Below are 23,561 nucleotides of genomic sequence, written 5' to 3'. Positions count from 1 at the left end.
TGAGTGGCGGGAGGTTTCGACGGTGCTGCACGTTTTCCTGGGGGGGCGACCTTGAGCACCTCAATGAGTGCTTGCTTGCTCTTGCCCTTTCCCGAGGTGTTGGTGTCGTTCAGCTCCATGTGCAGGTTCCCTCCTTTTCGGCGGTGCAGGTGGCTGAGGACTTGCGCGCTTGGGCCTTTTGGTTGCAGCCTTGCATTTCTTTTCCCTCCTGGAGCTGTCTTCCGACTGGCTCACGGAGGATGTGGGGGGCTCTTGGGGCTGTTCCTGGTTCTGGTGCCTTGTCCTCGGCGACTTGCTCATCGGCTGCCTTGCTGAAACTTTTCTTGCCGATCTTGCCGGATGCGGTTGCTCTGTTTTATGCTTCCCGGCTCGTGTGTCGGCAGATTGTGCTTGCCTCCTCTGTGGAATCTGCTTGGGCCTTGGCTCTTAGGATGTCTTCACCTTTTTGTCCTCTCCTGTTTGAGGCTTCCGCCGTTGTGCAGTATATTTAGGCTGCTTCGGCTTCTTGCCGTCCTATGTCGGACTTGCTGGTTCTCCGGGAGTCCCGTGGTGGGCCTTCCTGGAAGGGTTATGCCAAGACTCGGGGTTCCTCTCGTCGTGGTAGGCCACTGGTGTCAGGTTCAGGTTCAGCCTCTCCTTCGGACCCGCCTTCGTCTGGTTGGCGCAGTGTTCGCTCTGTGCGAGGTTCTGGGTCTCGTAAGGGGCACCGTCCCCTTTCACGGTTCACCCCATTGATGGGGTGATGGAGAGGGAGGCTTGCGCTGTTCGCTCACGCCTGGTCCCATGATTCGTGGGCATTTCGGGTCGTTTCACGCAGCCTCCGGTGGCGTTGGGTGGCCCCCCTCTTGCCTCTTGCTTGTTCATGGCTGGCGGGGCAGGCTTCTTCCCCTGTGCTCTGTCAGGTCGTCTTGGAATAGGTTCGCTTGGATGTGGTCAAAACGATGACGTCCCTCAGATGGATTTTCCGTCTGTTTCCAGTCCCGAAATGGGACTGTGCGGACCTGCGGTTCATTCTGGACTTGTCCCGTCTGAACCCCTGGGTTCATTGCCCCTCCTTTCGGATGACCACACTGTCCCAGGTTCGGTGCTTGGATGGTGTCCCTGGGCGTCCGGGACACTTATTGGCACTTCCCGATTCATCCTGGGTTCAGGGACTGGCTCGGTTTTGTTGTGGGGCTTCGTGTTTACCGCTTTCGTTGTCTCCCGTTCGGGTTGAACCCTGGCACCTCGCGTTTTCACATGCCTTACGCGGGTCGTGGTGACCCGTCTGCATCTTTTAGGTATTCGGGTGTTGGCCTACCTCGACGTCTGGCTGGTTTGGGCTCCCAGCTAGTCCGCTTTTCTTGCCCGCGAATCGGGTTCAGGTTCTTGGTGAACTGGAGGAAGTCCCATCTGGTTCCCTCCCAGGTTCGGACATGGCTGGGCCTTGTGTGGGAATCTCGGACCGCTTCCTTGTCTCTTCCTCCGGAGTCTCTCTTGCAGCTGCAGTCTCGCATGCGCCTGTTTCTGGGAGCTCTCGGGTCACTCGGCGGTTGTTCGAGGGTCTGTGCGGGAGCCTGAACTTCGCGATGCTGGTCTACCCGCCGGGTTGGGTTTGGCTTCGTCAGCTGTTCTGGTTCCTTCGGGGATGTCCCTTCCACCTCTCTAGCGATCATTGGGTTCGGACCCCAGGAGCTTTGCGTCGACTGCTACGTCGCAGGCTTCTTCTTCGGGTTTTTCAGGGTTCTGTGCCTTGGCACCTACCCGAGCCCTCGCTCGATGTGTTCACGGATGTGTCGTTTCTTGGCTGGGGCTTTGTGACCAATGCTCACCAGGCTGGCCAGGGATGGTAAGGTTCGTCCTTCCGTCGAGCCCACAGCACTGTGCGGGAGTTTGCAGCGGTGTGGTTTGCTCTTGGGAGGCTTTGAGTCGCCCGCGGGTTGACGATCCGGCTCCATTCGGACTGCTCCTTGTTAGTTCATTGTCTGAACCGGGAGGGTTCAATGCGGTCCTTCGCTCTTTGACGCTGGTCCGTTTGGGTGACTCGTCTGCTGAGTTCTCAGGGTTTGGCTCTCCTGTCAGTTTACGTGCGAGGAGTGTCCGACATCCTGTCTCGTTTCGTTCCCCTCTCCACGGAATGGACGGTCGACGCTGACTCCTTCCGTTGGACACAGAAATCCAATAGGGTGATGCATCAAATGAACAAATCCACAAGGGCCATGATGAGCATGATCTCGGACGTAGGTTCGAATCCTCATCATGGCCCTTGTGGATTTGTTCCTTCTGTTGGATTTGCCAGAAATTCGGACGCGTTGAGGTGGACTTCTTCGCGTCAGCATGGTCGCGGCGCGATCCTCTGTATATGGCGCCCTTTCCCGACTGCGAGGCCATCAGGGTCAACGCCTTTCGGCAGGACTGGTCGAGGTGGGGGTTCCTGTACCTCTTTTCCCCGGTTCAGCTGTTTCTCCAGGTCCTGACTCGCTTGGAGACTTACCAGAGGAGAGTTGTTCTCTTGGCCCCTTGGTGGCTGGCCCAGCCGTGGTTTCAGGCGCTGCTTGTTCAGTGTCCGATATTGAATGAGCAGATACAGAATGCTCTAAATCCCATGTGCAATTCTATAGGCCATTGCTCATTGTGGCTCTCTGAGAGGGGCCAGATTATGGCTCGTGGTCCCCGATAAGCCGAGAACTTCATTCACACTGACTGATGCCAAAGTTTAGGAATATACATATCAGCCTGGATAGCTCCAGGACTCGCCCAGAAAATGGCTTTTCATTACATTCAACTCTGTTTTTTTTTGTCTTTCTGTCAGGTTACTTTGGAGGCAATAAGTCTGATGTTATCATTAGTGGGATCAAGTGTACCGGTAATGAAGACAGACTAGACCAATGCCTGCATGATGGGATTGGGGAGGTGTTTTGCCCAGACCCCAGTTCAGACCCCAATATTGCTGGGGTCACTTGTGTCGACAGTGAGTATTAATTTGTTGATTTAAGTTCAGATTTGTAATAATGGTCAAACTCGTGTTCTTTAAACTGCTTAAATTAAAATTTTGCCTTGTAAGTGAATATAATTTATGTTATCAGTATAGTTTTGGATAATGCCAGGTATCAGTATCTCAGGATGTGGACACAATACATGCTAGTAGGTTGGAAATGGTTACTCTGGACAAAATACATGCTAGAGGATTAGAAACATTGTTACTTTGGACAGAATGTTCTGGAAAGTTGAGAACATTGTTTTTTGGACAGAATTCATGCTAGAATATTGGGAACATTGTTACTCTGGATATAATGCATGCTAGAAGCTTGAGAATATTGTTACTGTGTTTCAGGTATAACTAATTTATAGTTAACTGAATAAATAGTCAATTTAAAGTACAAAGTTTTCTTAGTAATTACATTTACTGTACTTGAAATTAATTCTTCACTAACTGAAACCAGAAATGGCTGACCTGGTTCCTGACCACCTCGAGTTAGCAAGATCAGCGCACCTGGAAGACAAGCAGCTCTTCTTCCTTCAGTGTGCTATGGAGGAGAATTGTCTTTCTGGTTCTGCCACTAAAGCTCAAGTATGTTATTATTCTCACATGTTGACTGAAAGTCTGAAATGTTTTAGTGTCACACACATCCACCAGACAATGGTTAAGCAAATGCCTCTGTTAACCTAGCAATAAATAGGTATCTGGGAATTAGGCAGCTGTTGTGAGATTCATTCCGGGTAAGGTTATTTGGGACTTAGTACAGGCTTTCTATCCTTGACAACAGTAAATATAAGCATTTCTTAACTAAAAGACTATTTTTAAAGTCAGGCATGAACTAAAGCATATTTTTGAGAACATAAAATGTGGTATGATACGTATTATGCTGTAGTCAATTATCACATACTATTTGTAATTTATAATGTTACCCAGGATGGTGGCTATGGATGGCACCTTGAGACACGTCGTCTTCTGCGCTTTACAGCCCGCATTGTGAACCAGGGTGATGAAGCCTTCCGTCCCTTCCTTCCCAAGCAGTACTGGGAATGGCATGCCTGTCATATGTGAGTTGGTGCATGACTTGTATGATATTAGGAATGATAGGGGCTAAGTAGAGTTGACTGGAGATAATTGGGATTAAGTAGAACTTGGCTGGAGATGATAGGGACTAAGTAGAGTTTCTTCTTCTTTTTCGCAATATGTGCAGTTTGCATGAAGGTTCTTCTTCCCGACGACTGCACGGGTGGTACTGTAGAAAGATACGGCACTCACAGCGGCGCATGAAGGGTCACGATGAGACAAAAGTGGGAAGATATCGACGTCTTCTATGTGGGGTGAGGATAAAGACAATATATAAACACATGACTGGAAAGGGACTCAGAACGGGAAAGATAAGTAGTTGCAAGAAAGGCGAAAGCAAATCATCGTTGTACTATGGAAAGTGTGGGATGTAGGCAAGAGATGGAGGGTGGGAGGTGAAGGATATGTTGGAGGCAGTCACTAATCAGATATGAGAAAAGAAGGGAAGTGTGAGAACATGAGGGTACAGGTGGTGAATGTGTATAAGAATAGGGTATGTCAGGTTATGTAGACAGATTCCAGAGCTTTACATCTGGGACGCAATCTCATCGGTCTTCTTAAATGTGCCAGCAAGACAGCGAGAGGAAGACCTAGGAGTGGGGTGAGGAGAAGTCGGGGAAGAGTGTGGTTTATAAGGTCTGTCAGGCCTTGCTGTCTCCAAAACGTTTGAACTGATGCTGGAAAAGGCCTTCAATAACTCCTTGGTGTGCCTTACCCGAGACCCTGCCCAGGCTGACTTGCTGCAAATCCTTACCCGGTACTAAGAGGAAGCAGTCCTCAGTTGTCCCGACTTCCAAATGCCCTGCTACTTTCCCTGACAGACCCCATAAACCACACCCTCTGGTGACTTACCTCACCCCACTCCTAGGTCTTCCTCTCGCTGTCTTGCTGGCAGGACAATGAGCGGCAAGTGCCCTGCCCAAGAAGCAGGGCACTTGGAAATTGGGACAACTGAGGACTGCTTCCTCTTAGTACTGGGGGGTAGGGATTTGCAGCAAGTCGATCCCGGGCGCCGGCAAGAAACAATGGGCAGAGTTTCTTTCACCCTGATGGTCTGTTACGTAGCAGTAAATAGGTACCTGGGAGTTAGTCAGCTGTCACGCGCTGCTTCCTGGGGGTGGAGGCCTGGTCGAGGATCGGGCCATGGGGACACTAAGCCCCGAAATCATCTCAAGATAACCTCAAGAAGTCAACAGATGGTGTTGTCTGCGTCTCACTTAATGCCTTGGAGTTGAAATGCAGGTCTATAGATGGCGCCGAAATCCACACTCCTCACTCCAGCTACGGTGTTGATACCGTAACAATGAGCTAACAGCACTGCTGTTCAGCTTATGACCACAGCATCGTCTAAAAATGTCAAAATAGGTGAAGGTGAAACTATTCCTGAGAAAGCTTGTGGAACAGTGACATCCACCCCGAATGCAAGCTACAGCAGTTCTGCCAGCTTCCCACAATACGAGGCAACAGTACTGTAGACACCCACTAATCCGGAATCTGCCTATCCAGAAAATGCCTTAATCCGGCCAAAATTGTAGCTGGATAAAGTTATCTCTCCATCCATCCAAAATTTCCATGGAAGCCGGACTAGTCGATGTATGGCTGGAGCCGTCCTGGTTGTTGGACCGGTTGCTCTCTTTTTCTCTCTTCTTCTTGGTTTGTGATGGCCCCCTAGGTTCAGGACTGTTTTTTAAGGCTCCTTTCTGGTTGGCATTGGCCTTTGGGGGTCGGGTCAGGAAGTTTTATGCTTTCCTCTGGTGCAAGAGTTTCTGCTCTTTCGGTCCTGGTGGTCGTTTTGTTCGTTTGCAGCCGTCTCCTTTTCTGGCGAAGAATGAGTCTGCTGATTTCCGAAGGGGTCCTTGGGTTGTTGATGCTTGGTTGGTTTGGCCGGGAGTGCATCATGTTTTGTATCCGGTTGCAGGTTTTTACCGTTATTTGCATGCCATGGCCTCCGTGGCAGGGGACGCGCTTTGAGTGGACCCGGTTTCCCTGTTCCAGGGCGTGGGTATCACAGGTCGTCCACAGGATTATTCAGTCCAGTCAGCCTGCGGTCTATCCCCATGCCAGTGACGTTCATAAGTTTGCAGCTTTGGTTGCTGTTTTCGTTAATATGACCTGGGCTGACATTTGGGCACGGGGCTTTTGGAGGTCGAGCAGGGTCCTGGCTGCATGGTACATCATTAATGTTCCTGGCCCTTCTCGGGCGTACGTAGCTTTGCACAACAGGTTGCAGCCAGTTGTGTCAACTTCAAGTTGAAGAGCGAGTGCTGGTCACGTCCCGGGTAAGTCTCTTTTTTCTTCTTCATCTTTGGTTAGATAGCTCCGGGGAGCCGAAGAGGCACTCCACAGAAAACCAGGGTTGAATGTAATGAAACTTCCTTCTGGGTGAGACCCGGAGGCTCCCTGGCATCCATCCCTCCCTCCCTCTCTCTCTCCCTTCCTTCTGATCGGCATTTTTTTCGCGTTTTTGATATTCAGCCTCTGAACTGAGGAGAGTAGCCGGTGAAGAGGTCTGGCACCCTCCCATCCTCCTCCCGGGGAGAGGGGGAGAGGTTGCGCAGACAGATGATGTCTGCACAACAAAACAAGCATGACGTTACCACAACGTGGCGGTTGTGGTGACGTCATGCTTGTTTTTGATTGGGGAGTTCTGCTTGCTAGTTCAGCTTTAGATTTGCAATTTTTGACCAGCAGTAGTTTGTTTTGGAATTCCTACCTTTCTGGGTGCCTGATCTGGTAGATGACAGACAAAGACTGCTTCCAATTACATGGGAGTGTCTTTTGGCCATTGCTCCTTGTGCCTCTTCTTAAAGGGGGGCCAGGTTCTGGCTCTGGTTCCCAGTAGGCCTAGAACTCCATCGATTGACTGTTGCCATGGTCTAATATATGCACATCAGCTCGGTATAGCTCCAGGGAGCCTCCGGGTCTCACCTAGAAAATGGCGTTTCATTACATTCAATTCTGTTTTTTTATCTTACAGGCACTACCACAGCATGGAGGTGTTTGCCCATTATGACATTATTGACTCTGAGGGCCACCGAGTTGCAGAAGGCCACAAAGCATCATTTTGCTTGGAGGACAACAACTGCATGCCAGGTGTTGAACCGGTCTTCAAGTGTGCCAATTATGGGGACCAGGGAATCAGCCCGGGATGTACTGACACATATGCTTATAACATTGACTGCCAGTGGATTGACATTACTGATATAAAGCCCGGAACATATACATTTAAGGTAAGGATTTGATATTCTTGTTCATAAGTACCAAACAACATATACTAACTGCATTGATTTATCTTAACCCTCAACATGTGGCTGCCATCAATATTGTCACCCTGTCTGTACAGACAAAAAAAAAAAAAGAAGCGTTGAATGTAATGAAACACAATTTCTGGGTGAGCCCCGGAGGCTCCCTGAAGATATTACACTGATTCAGTGTCCTCTTACTATTAAAGCTTTTCAAAATTATGATAAAGAAAAAGCTCTAGGGGTAGTTCTAAATAGAAAACTGTCACCTGAGGACCACATAAAGAACACTATGCTATGCTTTCCAGTTTCAAAATTGCTTTTAAATACATTAATGGTGAAACACTAAAGAAACTGTTCACGACTTATGTGGCACCAAAGCTGGAATATGCAGCAGTTGTATGGTGCCTTTATCTTAAGAACTGGAAAAGATGTAAAGGCATGCAAGTAAATGGTTCCTGAAACTGAAGGATAAGAGCTACGAGGTGAGTTTAGAGGCAATAAGTATGCCAAAACTTGAAGATAGAGGAAAGAGGCAATATGATCACTGCGTTCAAAACAGTTACAGGAATCGAGAAAATTGTTAAGGAAGAATTTGTGAGACTGGGAACTTCAAGAACAAGAGGTCATAAATTTAAGCTAATTAAACAAAGCTGCTGAAGCAATATAAGACACTTCACTTTTGCCAATAGAGTGGTAGACAGTTGGAACAAGTTAGGTGAGAAAGTGCTGGTGTAAGGCACACAAGTTTCTAAGCCGTACACTGCAGTACAAACTATCAAAATTCATCCTTTACTTCCTTACTTGCAGTATATGTACATTACTTTAAATCAGAAATATGGGACAATTATAAATTATAAAGAAACACCTCAAACATGAGAGTAAACACTCGTGGCCAGCACAATATTTTGAATTGGTTGGACTTAAAGAAACGAAAAAGAGTGCATGAATTATATTCATTAAAGAGACATGTGAAATGAGACATAATATAGCAGGGAATAATTTCACTCACCAGATTGACTACAGTACTCTAGTCACAGTTAGAAAACCAGTGTAAACACCCCCACATTGAAGTTGGGCACCTCTCTGCACACCCAACACACATCCTGAGCCTGTCAGGTATCACCCCTCTTTGTTCTCGTGGGGAGTATGGACGTTACTCTCACAAAAATGCACTGGAAACTTTACACACCATGTGATTTTTTTCCCTTGTTTGTGCATGTAGAGGAAAAGGAGGATACTGGGTGGAAGTATATAAAATGAATGCATCCATCCCAATTTCCTTCCTTATATCTCTTTCTCTCACATTTTAGTGTTACTTTTAAGGACTTGTTGATACATTTTACAGGATGGTTAGTATGTTCAGCATCTTTGATGGTTCTCCCGTATTAAGAATCTAGCCAACAGAGGATTATTAAAATTTGGTTTGACCCGGTTTGCATAGAGGAAATGAGGGCACAATTGTATACCATGCAATAGTGCAAGTATTTTTTTTTGTGTTGGGGAAGAAGAGGAAATTGATGGATGGAAGCGCACTTGATAGCCAATTGACTTCATTCTTCAGATTCTTTTGTGTTATCCAGTGGTGGGAAAATGTACATGCCTTGCTATTGTACATTGAGTTATTTAGTAAAAATGTTCCCAGCTAGTGTATTGAAATTTGAAGATTTGATGTAACCTTGAACAGTTACTGATTCTGGGATTATTAAGTGTGTTTATTGACACGGAAAAATTTACTTTGAAAATCATTTTTAATTTTTTTTTTTTTTTCAGAGACGTTTTGAACTGTGTAGTCAATTTGTTAGTCATGCATTTGTATTATGAATTTTCCTTGCAGTTATGTATCATGATTAAATCAGTTAAATACAGTATGTGCTTACATTTAATCTGTGTTCCAGTTTATGTGTCATTTCTCCTGTTTTGTTAAGAGTTTGAAAATGTCTTCGTTTTCATGATACAATAGTCTCGTTTGGAGTTTTGAAGGAATTTTTCCGAGGGGAGCCCCTACGGCTCCCTGGAGCTTATCGGGCTAATGTATTTTATATTAGACTGGGACATTAGCTATGAAGTTCAGACCTACCAGGGACCATGAGCCAAAACCTGGCCCCTTTCAGAGAGGTTTCAGGGTGCAATAACCCTGGAAAACCTCCCTGTGGTTGGGGTTTTTCCTTATCTGCCATCGACCGGGCTTAGGCACCCAGAAAGGTAGGCATAACAAAATTAAACCCCACATGGTAAGAAACTAACAACAAAAACCAAACAGAGAGGTAGAACTTCCTTCAATCCCATGTAAACAAGGAAACAAGCCAACACGCAAACGTAACACACTACTGCTAATCTATGTTACATTAGACCGGGACATTAGCTATGGCGTTCAGACCTACCAGGGACCTACCAGGTTCTGGCGCCAAGCACCAGAACCTGGCCCCTTCAGAGAGGTTTCAGGGAGCAATGGCCCTGGAAAACCCCCTTGAGGTTGGGGTTTTCCTTATCTGCCATCGACTGGGGTTAGGCACCCAGAAAGGTAGGCATAACAAAACAAACACCACATGGTAAAACTAAAACAAAAAACCAAACTGAGAGGTAGAAACTCCCTACAATCCCAAGGAAATAAGAAAACATCACACTTTACTGCCACGCCGATCGTCCGCGCAGCCCTCCCCGCCTCGAGAGGGGGAGGGGGAGCCCCGGACCTACCGCGCCGGCTGCCTAGCATCAGTTCGGAAGCTAAGCTTCAACCAACGCGAGAAAAACGCCGACCAGTGGGAGGGAGGGTTGCCAGGGAGCTTCCGGGGCTCACCCAGAAAATGGCTTTTCATTACATTTAACGCTGGTCTTTTGTGGGGAGCCCCTATGGCTCCCTGGAGCTCCATACCCAAAGAGAAGGAAAAGAAAGGGCTAACCCGGGAGGCGGCCGCCACAAACTTCGCAATGCGAAGCCGAGACAACAGGCTGCAACCTGCGACCCAAGGCAACAAGAACGCACAGGAGCAGACGCGCATAAAGAATGGGCCGCCAAGAACCTGTGCGACCCTCAAATCCCTGCACCCAAAATGAGCCCTAGACGTCACCAACACAGCAGCAAAAGCTGCAAACGTCCGAACAGCACGGGCGCAAAGACAGACCGCAGGCTGGAAGACTGAAAAACTCTGCTGACGACCTGGGAGACCCGAGCCCTGAAACGGGGAACGAGGAGAACCGGATCAACCCAAAGCGCATCCCCAGATACGGTACGCAGGTAACGGCAAAAAACGCAACCGGACAACACAGGACGCATCCCTGGCCTAACCAATCAAGCATCAATAACCCAAGAACCCTTCCGGAAAGCAGCCGTCTCGACCGTCGCCAGGACGGAGAAAGGCTGCAAACGTACAAACCTACCACCAGTACCAAAGAGCAGAAACCTTAACCGAAGGGGCTACCACAAACTGAAGAGAAGATAAGAAGGCACCCTGATCAAGGACCAGGACGGCTCAAGTGACGCATGAGCAGGCCGGAGGTGAAACAAAACACGAGAAAGCGTACGAAATGGGGGAGATGTGATGTCCACCCCGAACGTAAGCCGGAGCGACTCCGCCAGCGCCACACAAAACGAGGCGACAGTAAGAAACATCAAATAACTGTAGTCCTGAAAACTCAAAAAAAGACAAGACAACCCGATGCGAAAGAGAAGACAACCTACGAAGAGCAAGAAAAAGTGCATAGAAACACCAGGAACGTCATACTGTCACCAAGATGAAGCTCGCAAGTGGGACACCATCAACAAAGCCACCTGATCACCACAGAGATGGTGATACCCACGTCAAAATACCAGATGCGAAGAGCCGAGGAGAAGGCCGAACCAGTCACGGACAGGACCGATCCGACCTGCCGAAAGAGGCGGAGCCGCGGGAAAACGCCCCGGGTTCGGACACCTATCAAGCAGCGTTTGAAAATAAAGCTGGGCCAGCCACCAAGGAACCATAAGGACTACTCTTGTGGGAATGGACTCCAACCGAGCCAGAATCCAAAGCAACTGCTGGACCGGGAGAAGAGGAATAAGTACCCCACCTCAACCAGTCCTGCCGAAAAGCATCTACCGTGAACTCCTCGCAGGTGGGAAAGGGCGCCACATAAAAAGGGGTGATGCCTAGACCACACCGATTCGAAGACGTCCATGGCCAGGAGTCCATACGTCTGGCAGAGCCAACAAAACGAGTCGGCGACGACTGGCCAATCCGCGAACAGAGGAATGAACTGAGACAGCTGACTGCCAGGATGCAGGACACACCCCAGACATGAACATCATGGTTAGCCAAACCCCGAGAATCCAGCAAACGAGCCACTCTAAGGAACGAACCCCAAAGGTCAACACCTAAGAGAAACCCTGTGATTCCAGCAAAGAATCGCCAGAGAACAGTCCGAATGGAGCTGAATGGTAGAGCACCGAGTGACCCAAACCCTCCAAAGCGCAAACCAGACAGCCATGAACTCCCTAACCGTGCTGTGAGCCCGACGGACAGACAGACCCCACCATCCCTGGCCGACCTGGTGAGCACTGGTCACAAAGCCCCAGCCGAAAGATGACCCGTCCGTGAACACATCAAGCGAAAGCTCTGGGAGGTGCCAAGGCACGGAACCCCAAAAACCCCAAAGAGGAAGATGGTGACATAGCACCAACACAAGATCCCCGTAGGAACGAACCCAACGATTGCATGAGAGGCGAAAGGGAAGTCTCCGAAGGAACCAAACAGACGCCGAAGCCAAACCCGACCCCGCGGGCAAACCAGCACGTCGAAGTTCAGACTCCCGCACAACTGTTCGAGCAACCGCTGAGCAACCCGGGACCTTCTCATGAACAACCGAAGGCGGGACAACAGCTGCAGCAACACTTCTGGAGGGAAAGACAAGGAGCGGCCCAAGAGCCCTAAATAAGGCCCAGCCAGGTCCAAACCTGGGACGGAAACAGATGGAATGGCCTCCAGATCACTAGGAAACCAAACCCGGCGATCTGGAAAGAACCACACCCCTGACGAGCAGACAAGCGGACCGACTGGGAGCCCACACCAGCCAGTCGTCGAGGTAGGCCAGACACAGAATCCCAAGCAGACTCAGACAGGGCACCAAGATCCGGTAAAGATGCAAAAATACACCAAGTGCCAATTACAACATAGGGAACGCAACAAAAGCGGCAAGCCTGAAGCCCCACCACCAACTGTGCCAGTCCCGGAAAACTGGAGAGGAACGTGCCAAGAAGTGACCTGGAGGTCCAGGGCCACCATCCAGGCACCCAGCCAAAACAGAAGCCGGACAGGAGACAACAGTCCTCCGATGAGGGCATAGAATCCAGGGCGCAAACTGAAGAAGTCCAGAAGAACCGCAGATTCGACATGCCCATGTCTGTAAAGAGCAGACGGGAACCCCAGAAGGATGGGGCGAATCGACCACGTCCAACGCACCCACTAAGATGACATGACGAAGCGCAGGGGAAGAAGCCCACCCCGCCAGCCCTGAACCCCCCAAAGGGGGAGAAGCCATCCACCGCCGCCACCAGAGGCCAGAAGACAACCAAAAGCGCCCACTAACTGCACGACCATGTGAGAGTCAACAGAGCAAGCTGCTCCCCCAGCACCCCGTCAACAGAGAAGGGAACAGAGCCCCCTCCGAAAGAAAAGGTACACATACACATATACATATTATGTATTTACATATACACACAAGGTATGTTACACACACGTGTGTATGCACATACACATGTGCACACACACACACAGTGTACACATGTACATGTATACACACACATACACGGGAATAGAAAATTACAAGCCGCCGACCAGTGGGCAGAGAGCACCTCGCCGGCCAGGCGAAGAAGGCACAAAACTTCTTCCCAAGAGGAAGAAACCTGCAGAACAAAACCAAAGAACCCAAAGGAACCCGGAATCGAACCAGGGGGTGCCCAAACCACCACATTTGCCGGCGGAGATACACCACAGAAAGGCAAAGCACAGCCCCCAGACAGAACCCCCAGGGAAACTGAGGGACAAGGTGTGGGAGCAAGCATAACAGCCAGGGACACTGAGCCCAAACCCAAGGGCCCAGACCCAAAATAGACAAAATGAAAACCCGGTGTAAAATCAACACTCAAACGTTCCCAGAGGAACAGGAAACGGGCAGAAAACACCAGAAAAGCAAAGAGACGACAACAGGAGAATAAAACCCCTGAAAAAGGGTGAAAACTCACCCAAGACACTCGCTCGCACACCCAGGCGCATGTAAACAAACCGCAACGCCTCCCTGGTGGCCACGCCGGGAAACCGGCAGAAGAAAATGGCCACCAGAACAGAGGGCTGTGACCGACGCAAAAAATACGAAAACACGCAAGCAAAAGTGGGAAGCAAGCAGACTGGATGGGCGAAAAACTCCACCCAAAAGCAGAAAACCCAGGCAGGGGCAAACCGCTCCAGAACTGCTAGCAGGCATCCCCCACAGCCCTGGGAATCAGCAACAAAGGCCCTGGGGCAGAGGCGTCCTCCAAGCCCTCCGCCCTTAAAGAAAAGGAAGCGTCCATGGGAAAGGCAGCAAGAAAGGGCTGCTGGTAAGACCCAGAAGCCTTGGCAGGAGGATCAGGCCCGAAAACCTCCATCCCCAACCAAAACGAGGCAGCCCCCGAAAACCGCCCGAGTCTCGGTCCCAACTAAACCCCGCCCCGACCCTGAAACCCACAGACGTTCCGGAGCTGGGAACGGGGAGGGAAAGGGGCGAACAGCACCTAACCAAAACGGGGTGGCCTCGGGGCATCCGAGTGGGAAACCAACATAGCGTGTTGCAGCAACCTAACCTAGCTTGCAACACGGATGCCGCCTGTACTCTGAACAGTAATAACATCAGGAGAGTACTGGAGAAGAAGCAGAGAATCTCTCTCGCAAGACTCCGGGTCAAGGTGTCAGTGACCCAACAGGCAACATGACAGAGGTAAAAGTGGCGACTGTCACCCGGAGACAAGGGCACAGCAATCAACGATCCCATACAAGACGGGTTGGAACCCGGAAGACACATTCAATGGTCCACCGAGCCCAGACGGGTTTCCAGGGCCCGTAAGCTGACTGCTACGGGAAGCCCGGACAAGGTGTTGCTAACCGGTTAAGAAACCCAAAAATAACAAGAGGGAAGAGCATAGCACTGAAAACCCCTGCGACGTGTACAATCACAGGGGCCTAACAGAGGGCCACCAAACACTACCAGTGGAACTATAGCCACACAAGGCAGACCCCCACCAGGCAAATGAAAATAAAAACCAAAGAAAAACCCGCAAAAGTACACCGTCTCCAGAGGCAACAGGAACAGGCCGCCTGTACTCACAGAGCAGTACTCACAGGGCGCTTAGGGAAGGAAGCCCCTAAGCGCATGCACCCCCGGCACTGATGGGGTTATCTTGAGGTTATCTTGAGATGATTTCGGGGCTTTAGTGTCCCTGCGGCCCGGTCCTCGACCAGGCCTCCACCCCCAGGAAGCAGCCCGTGACAGCTGACTAACTCCCAGGTACCTATTTACTGCTAGGTAACAGGGGCATTCAGGGTGAAAGAAACTTTGCCCATTTGTTTCTGCCTCGTGCGGGAATCGAACCCGCGCCACAGAATTACGAGTCCTGCACGCTATCCACCAGGCTATGAGGCCCCTACTGGGGGGTACTCCTGGCCACTGCACAACACAACACACGACAGTGAACGCCAGACAAGGCAAACACCGCCTAGGAAACTGAGGCCAGAGAAGCGTCTATCCCGGTTGACATTAGCTTACGAACTGAAGCTAGGCAGCCAGCGTGGTAGGTCCGGGGCTCCCCCCTCCCCCTCTCGGGGCGGGGAGGGCTGCGTGGACGATCGGCGCGGCAGTAAAGTGCGATGTTTGCTTGTTTCCTTGGGATTGTAGGGAGTTTCTACCTCTCTGTTCATTTTTTTATTTTAGTTTTTTACCATGTGGGGTTTGTTTTGTTATGTCTACCTTTCTGGGTGCCTAACCCCGGTCAATGGCAGATAAGGAAAACCCCAACCACAAGGGGGTTTTCCAGGGCCATTGCTCCCTGAAACCTCTCTGATGGGGCCAGGTTCTGGCGCTGGTCCCTGGTAGGTCTGAACTCCTTAGCTAATGTCCTGGTCTAATATAACATACATTAACCCGATAAGCTCCAGGGAGCCCTCGGGGCTCCCCACAGAAAAGTTATTTAAACAAATATTTCACTAATGGAGCAGCACTGTGACGCCGCACTGGTTGAGGTGTATAACAGTAACTTGTCATTAATTGTTAGAACAACTTTCTTCATCTTAACACCTCCAGAACGATTGATGTTGCTACCAGACATAGTCTTGGCGAAAAATGTTCAAAGTTACTATGAAAATAAAAAAGTTATTTAAAAAAATATTTCACTAATGGTGCATCACTGTGGTATAACACGAGGGACGGGAGCACATGGGTTGACCAGTGTTGGACGGGTCCACTTGGGGCAGTTATAGTACGTTACGTAGGCCGCCAGGAGGAAAAAAACTCACAATATTTTTTAAGGAAACTTCAGCCTGTGCACATTGCTTTTAGGAAACTTATTTATTTGTTATTACATAATTACTAGTACTTATTTCATTTGTTTTTGGCTATGATTAATTGTTATAAAATTAATGTTAATTCCTGTACTCAGGTAGTCCCTCCCGACACTCCCCTCCCACCCTCCCGACACCACCCACTCCACCCCCTCCTCCACCATGCGTCTAGAGCCACAAGCAGACGGGATTAATACGGTATGGCCGAATTTTCATCCGGCCAAACCAGCTTTTATCCGGTTTCTGTGGCCATTTTGGCCAGATATTGTGATAACTTTATCCGATCACAATTTTGGCCATATAAGGGCGTTTTCCGGATGTTCGAATCCCGGATAATCATGGGGTTACAGTATTAAGTTTAGCTTTTGTTGTTTGATTGGTGTATAAACTCTAGCTTTTGTTATTATTAATTAATATAAATGTTTTCTTTTAGTTTGTTATATCAATTTGTTTTATTTTAAATTTTTGTGTTTCATTTGTTAGTGTTTCTATGCATGTTAAATTGAGTATTTGAAAATGCTTATATCTTGTGTGTGTGTGTGTGTACAGTTTTTCCTGCTCATTTTTGTGCAAGTAGCGTCCCTACTCCCCCATAAGAACAGAGAGAGGCAAGACCTCGGCATGTGGTGTTGGGTGCATGGTGAGGTGCCTAACCTCACGGTGTGAAGGTGTTTACCCTTTTTTTAAGTGTGACTGGAGTACTGTAGTCAATCTGGTGAGTGAAATTGTTGTATTATGTCCCATTTCCTGTGTGTCTTTAATGAATGTAATGCATTCTGTTTGTTTCTTTAAGTCCCACCAGTTCAAAATATTATGCCGGCCCTGAGTGTTTATTCTTGTGTTTGAGGTGTTTCTTTATAATTTATAATTGTCCAGTATTTCTGAATTAGAGTAACGTACAGATACTGCAAGGAAGGAAGTAAAGGACAGGTTTCGATATTTTATACTGCAGTGTACAGTTTAGAAACTTATGCTACTTACAGTGGAGGCCAAAACTGTCAGTAGTTTCAAAGCATTATATGATAAAGAATGCTTGGGAAGATTGGACACCATGAATGTACAGTATCTCTCATCCTGAAACTACACTTAAGTAATTGCACTTGGGTACAGTAATTACTACTAGGTGAATAGTGGTGTCAGCTAAAAGAAAGCGTGTCCAACCATTTCCGTCTCACCCAGGGACTGAATTCAGGATCCATGATTACTAGTCAAGAACATAGTCCACTGTTCTAAATCAGTGGTATGAAAACTGGGCCATAATAATTAAAATTGGCAAATGATGATGGCTACAGTTGCCTAGGAGATCAACACATGATGGAGACTACATTTTGAGGGTTATGTATCTCAGTTAAAATGTTGCAGGTTAATGATTAAATTTTCTTTATTGCAGATACTTTTGATTAAAGAATAATTACCCTTAGAAAGTAACAGTAATTATTGTTATTATGTAGTGTAATAATTACTGTTTCTGGGGGAGCCCTGTCAGCTCCCCGGAGCTATTCAGGCTGAATGGATATGTATAACTTTTTGGCATCAGTCAATGTGCATGGAGTTCTTGCCTACCGGGACCACAAGCCAGAACCTGGCCCCCTCAGAGAGGCATGAGGAGCAATGGCATATAGAAAAAAAAAACATGTGGTTGGAAGCATTCTATGTCTGCCATCAACCAAGTCTGACACCCAGAAAGGTAGGTGTCCCAAAACAAACCCCTATTCTGGTGAAACTGTTGCTACCAAAAGCCGAACGAGTGGACAGAACTCCCCAAACGAAAATTAGCAAACTAGCATGACGTCATCACGTCGCCGCACCGCCCTCTGTGCAACACCCCTCCCCGGGAAGGAGAAGGGGGAGCCCCAGACCCCCCATGCTGGAAATCCAAACGGCAGTTCTTGGCTAATGCGATTCTGGAGAAGTTATGTGCCTCTGGCTCCTGTTTTGTGTCAGTTCTGTGCCTTGTGGTGTGGGCTGTCTCTACAGGTGGTGTGTGAGTCAGGAGAAATTTTCCACGGTACTCGGGCTGCATGCGCCTGGGGTTTCCTTCCCTAGATGCCCTGTAAGTAATGCCCTTGGGGTCTCCTTCCACAAGTCACCTTGGGATCTACCTCTGCTGTGTCTTTAACTGCTTGGTACTTGGCTGCCCTTGGGGTCAGCTGGGGTTTTGTTGCCCTTGTTTGTCTCTGGGTAGGAGGTAGTTTTCGTCTCTGGAAGGGGGGGCGCGGGGTTCTGCCTTGTCCTTCCCCTCTCAGTTGTTTGGGTCGGTGTATTTTCTTTTGTGTTTTGATGTTATCCCCTGCCAGGCCCCTGTGAGTGAACACGTCCCAGGGGGTTCAGCTTTTAGACGTTTATTTGGTAGACTTCGGTGCCGGTTCGCAGTACCCTGCCTGGGCTTCCCTTAGCGTGTTAAGAAGGCTAAGAGCCCTGGGAAACCCCGCGGGGCTCTATGGTCTGATGGATGTGACCCTTGAGTCCCCTCTTGCTTTGTGCAAGATTGAAGGTTGCTCTGTCCCCTTGTCTCAGGGTGACACTCACCAGTTGTACCTCCGCCATGCTGCCTGTTGGGTCGGCGATTCTTTTGACCCAGAATCGTGCAATGTTTGTTGTCTGTATATGCTCCAGTTCACCCAAGCTACTGAACATGATATGAGGGTGCAGGCAGCTGCTGCGTTGCATGCTAGGTTTAGGTTGCTGCAACACGCTAGGTTGGTTGTGGCCCCGGATGCCCCGAGACTGCCCCGTTTTGGGTATAGGGACCCGGACTTGGGGTGGGAGTCGCTTTGGTTCTGGTTCCGTCCGCCCCTCCTAATCCTTCCCCTTCTGTTGTGCATCCAGTTCCTCCTCTCTTGCTTCTGGCTTCGTAATGTCTGAGGGCTTTGGAGTCGGGGCAGGGTCTAGTTAGTGTTGAGACTCGGGAGGTCTCACGGGTGGGGGGGGGGACCCTTCCTGGGTTGCAGCGGAGGCTTTTGAGCCTGATCCTCCACCCAGACCTTCTGGGTCTGACCAGTGGGCCCCTCCTTCATTCCTGCTTTTTCGGAGGCCCCGTGTCTTTTCTTTAGAAGTGGGGGGGGGGAGGTGGTGACTTTGGGGCCTTGGGCCCTGTTGGACCCCTCCTGGGTTTTTATACCCTTGGAGCGGGGATTGGTGTTACAAGGAGAAGGGTTGTCTTTCGCTCCTTCCTTGTACAAGTTAGATTTGTACAAGTCCTTCCAGTTTTTCCTATCAATGTGTAGGTGTCTTTCGGTCTCTGATAGAGTTGTCTTGTCCTTCCTTTCGTGGTTGTTCCAGGACCGTCATCTGATGCCGCATACTGTCGCCTCATATCGTGCGGCGCTGGCAGAGCCGCTCTGGCTTGCATTCAGTGTTGATGTTACTTCTGCCCCGTTCCGCAAGCTATCTCATGTGTTCTTTTGCCCCCAGCCTGCTCATGCGCCTATGAGCCATCATGGTCTTTGGACCGGGTGCTCTATTGTCTCTCTTCTCCTCGGTTTGTGGTGGCCCTTTCGGTTCAGGTTGTTTCTCCAAGGCTCTTTTTCCTGTTGGAATTGGCCTCTGGGGTTTGGGTCAGGGAGCTTCATGCTCTTCTATGGTACAGAGGAGAGCATGAGAGGCTCCCCAGCTTCCCTCCCTCCCTCCCTCCGGTCGGCGGTGTTTTCAAGTGTTTTTGACATCTAGGCTAAGAACTGGCACTTGGATCGCTGGTGCGGGGGTCTGGGGCTTCCCCTTCCCCTTCCTGGGGATGGGGGGAGGGTGCGCAGACAGCAGCATGGCGACGTGATGATGTCATGCTAGTTTGCTAATTTTCGTTTGGGGAGTTCTGTCCACTCGTTCGGCTTTCGGTAGCAATAGTTTCAACAGAATAGGAAATTGTTTTGGGATGCCTACCTTTCTGGGTGTCAGACCCGATCGATGGCAGACATAGAATGCTTCCAACCACATAGGGGTTTCTATAGACCATTGCTCCTCGCGCCTGTCTGAGAGGGGCCAGGTTCTGGCTTATGGTCTCCGGTAGGCAAGAACTCCATGCACATTGACTGATGCCAGAAAGTTATACATATCCATTCAGCCTGAATAACTCCGAGAAGCCTCTGGGTCTCACCCAGAAAATGACTTTTCATTACATTCAACGCTTGTGTATTTCTTAATCATGCAATATTATATTTATTAGCAAACACCCTAAATCATGTGTCTACATGTCAGTACAGTATATCTAAACATTGCATGGCAAAATATTCATAGTAGCAGGCCTGTATATTGCTAATGTAAGAGCATGAGCATATAACAATATGCATGCTGCATACACATCACAAAATCTGTTTACTCTGATAGTTATAATTACTGTATATGACAAATAATAAATAATATTGGGATAATATTCAAATAATTTAATAATTTACAAATATAATTCTTGGGTGGTGCCCTCAGTGGCTCCCCCATATCTTACACACTGGATCTGTATAGTCAAGACCAACACTCCAGGCATCTGTGACACACTCATGGTTTACCAGGAGCAGGTACCATAATCCTGCCCCCTCAAAGAGTCATGGAAGCTGAGGAAGTCTAAAGACTACACTTTTTTCTTTTTTTTAGATTGAAAAGGGTTCACAAAATTTCTCGTATAGAAATGTTTCATGGGAATTAATATAAACAAACCTGAAAACTATTCCAAATGCTAAAAAAATTATATCTGCATATCCTCCTCCTGCCCGTAGATGGCAGGACTAGTCAATAGAGGTCTGCTGTGGCTGCCAACATCACATATGGATGGTATCTCTTGACTAACATTCAATGTCTCCAAAAATTTGTATTTTTGACCAAGTGTCTGGCTTTTCTGATTGTTTATATGAACTTTTTCTGGGTATCATGTCTGTTAATGCTCTTAACAAACATATTTGGCAGTAACCTTGTGGGTGTAATGGGTTTTTGCCTACTTCAGCAGTGGTTTCAGGGTTATTTTACCTGAAAGCTGTTAGCTATGGTAGCAGATAACTTTAGCTAATTTCTGATCTTATCATGATGTGGCTCAAAGGATCAATGTACTAGCTGCCCAGACTTGAACAAGGCCTTCTGGTTGGCAGTGTGGTCTATTAGGCTGTAGTCAATTCCTCCCTAGGATGAACTCACGTTCTAGCTTTTCTCGGGTTGTACTTTGGGACTTGGCATTAGTAAACACTACCATCTTGCTCATTTGGAAATACAGTAGAACTGTGTGCTTATGACTAGGCAGTGCTTAATGACAGACATTTAGCATTATGTACATTGTTAACATGGTTTTGTAGCCTTTAACACTTTTAAGAAAGCTTGCTTATCTATTCAGAGGAAGGATCTCTTATGGATTTCTTGTCCTGTGGTTTGTGGAGACTTTTACCTTCATCAGAGCTGATGAAGCTATTTTGTTTTTTTCTATTTAGCCTATCTATGCTATGAACACCATTGTTGGGATGCACTTCATGAACAGCATTTGCTATTTTGAATTTGTTGTGTAGGCTGCTCCCATTCTTGCTCGGGGGTTGGTTAACAGGATGTATGTTTGGCAGCAAGTTTTCTCTAGCACTTGAAACCTCCCTTCAAGTGAAAACAATGTAAAATTGCTCCTGTGTCTTTTGGTGATAATATTTTAGTGTTTGTATTGGTTTTGTGATGGTTTCTCCACCTTGTTCAGGGCTAGTCTGATACATACAGCCTTGTGAATTGTTCCACAGGGGTTTTTGACCACAATGGGCATCCTTGTTGTCTCAAGCACTATTCCTGCTGTATTAAAGGGCCTTTTACCATCATGTATGCAATGTGTTGTTGCTGGGCATTTTAGCCTCTATCTCAGGAGGCAGCTGCATATTTACAGGAGTGTGTGCTTTGCATTCCTGGCACTTTTGTACTCAGGATGTAGCTCTTTCAGAGCCGAGTGCTCAGTCCATGTTTTTATAATCAGATGTGGAGTCTTTGGTCTTGGCCACATGTCCCAAATCAGCTCCTCGGGTGTTTATTCCTAGTTTGGCTGGGGAAAATTTCTTTTAAGGCTGCTACATGAGAAACTGCAGGTAGAATTGTTCACTTCCGCATAGAATCACCACCTTTTGGGTGTGGTCTAGGAGTGCATGGGGGCAATGTGTGAAAACCCCCTGACTTGGCTTCAATTGAAGCCTCAGGAAACCTAGAGGACTAAATATAATGTGTTTACCCCTCATATACTGTGCAGGGTGTCCTAAAAGTCTGGCCCCATATATCACACTAATGTGATATATATATCGACTAGAAAATCAAATGGAGCTCTGAGGTGACTAGAACCCGTGTCCGAGAGAACCCCAGCCGCTGACTTGGAATAGTCTTACAACCGGATTTCTTCTGAAATCACAGGAAGGCTTGAGGCTCCTGAAACCAGTCCAAGTTTTACATATGATCCCCAAGCACCCGGGTGTAGGCAATGTAGTTCATCCACCATACGTGCCAACATCAGATACACAAAGAAATCACACTAATGTGTTACATATCTACTTAGAAAATCAAATAAAGCTCTGAGCTGACTAGGTGACACTAACCACTGGACCACAGGGTAGTCCAGTGGTTAGTGTCAGCGGCTAGGATTTTCAGTTGCGGGTTTGAGCCACCTCAGAGCTCCAGTTGATATAATAATAATACAATAATAATAATAATAATAATAATAATAATAATAATAATAATAATAATAATAGTAATAATAATAATAATACAGTAATAATAATGTACAAAAATAATAATAATTGTATTATTCTTTTATTCATACAATAAACAATATATTGGACAAGTTAAAGTAGTTACATAGTGGGTATACCTGGAGTATACATGGAGTGAGTTCTGAGAGTTCTACTACCTAAGCCCTTCCTGAAGCCAGGCCTAACATGATAACTTGGTCCAACAGGCTGTTGGACCATTCTTTTATTCATACAGTAGAGTATGTTCAATGCTTGTTCAAAACTTGTTCAATACTTCTTGTAGGAACCTGCTTCTAAATAGCCTGCAGGCCCTCATATCGACCACAGTGCAGTTGGTCTGGCACTTCTTGCAGAAACTTGCCTATTGTTTCTTGAACAATTCCACTTTTGCTCCAGTAATATCTCTTATAGGCTACATTGTTCAATATATAGAGCAGACATACATTTGTACAAACTTAAAATATTTTTTAAGTATTTCAAGTCAATACAATGGCATGCACTCAAGAAACTGAATGGAGACCAGTCAGACAACAATATGAAGAAAAATGAATGATTTCAAGGCCTTAAAGTAGTTGTTTGTTACAACTACTACTAGTTGTAATAAATAACTACTTTAAAGCCACTAGTGATACACAGTTTAAATAAATGTCTCTTTCTTGGTGGCCCCCCATCCCCTCCCTGGCTCCCTGTTTCCAGCCCTGTTGTTCCTGTTTACCTGTGGGTTGTATGGGGCATGTTTAGACTCAAGTGTGATGGTGGTAGCCTTGCTGAACCTTTGGTTAACTAATACTGCCTTGTGGCGGTGGGAGGGAAAGTGATGAAGTTGTTTTTATTTTGGTATTTGGTATAGTTTTGAGGTTTTGGTATTTGTACCAAATATTTAATAGTGTGTGTTAGTCTTTGTAGCATCTTTTCAGCAAGATTCTGGTATGGGCTCTCAGTAAACTGTAAGACACTCGTCGATGCTGGTGTGTTAGATATGGCACTGGGCAAGTCCTAGGGAGCCACTGAGAGGCTCCTGAAATGGTAT

The 23,561-nt window shown here is 47.7% G+C and overlaps 1 protein-coding gene across 4 annotated transcripts in view; it reads left to right on the top strand.

Annotated features, from left to right (window-relative positions):
* Positions 1–23,561, top strand: part of Loxl2 (Lysyl oxidase-like 2) — an 87,561-nt gene that overhangs the window by 46,236 nt on the left and 17,764 nt on the right. For all 4 annotated transcript variants that reach the window (XM_069328800.1, XM_045743133.2, XM_045743142.2 and 1 more), the window contains exons 5-8: positions 2,792–2,950; positions 3,423–3,550; positions 3,893–4,023; positions 7,017–7,269. In XM_069328800.1, coding sequence (XP_069184901.1) covers positions 2,792–2,950; positions 3,423–3,550; positions 3,893–4,023; positions 7,017–7,269 — 671 coding nt within the window. The remainder of the gene's footprint in view (positions 1–2,791; positions 2,951–3,422; positions 3,551–3,892; positions 4,024–7,016; positions 7,270–23,561) is intronic.

The sequence above is a fragment of the Procambarus clarkii genome, chromosome 22, assembly GCF_040958095.1.
Source record: "Procambarus clarkii isolate CNS0578487 chromosome 22, FALCON_Pclarkii_2.0, whole genome shotgun sequence".
Lineage (NCBI taxonomy): Eukaryota > Metazoa > Arthropoda > Malacostraca > Decapoda > Cambaridae > Procambarus > Procambarus clarkii.
The sequence above is the reverse complement of the archived record's forward strand: the minus strand, read 5'-3'. Positions and strand labels throughout refer to the sequence as shown.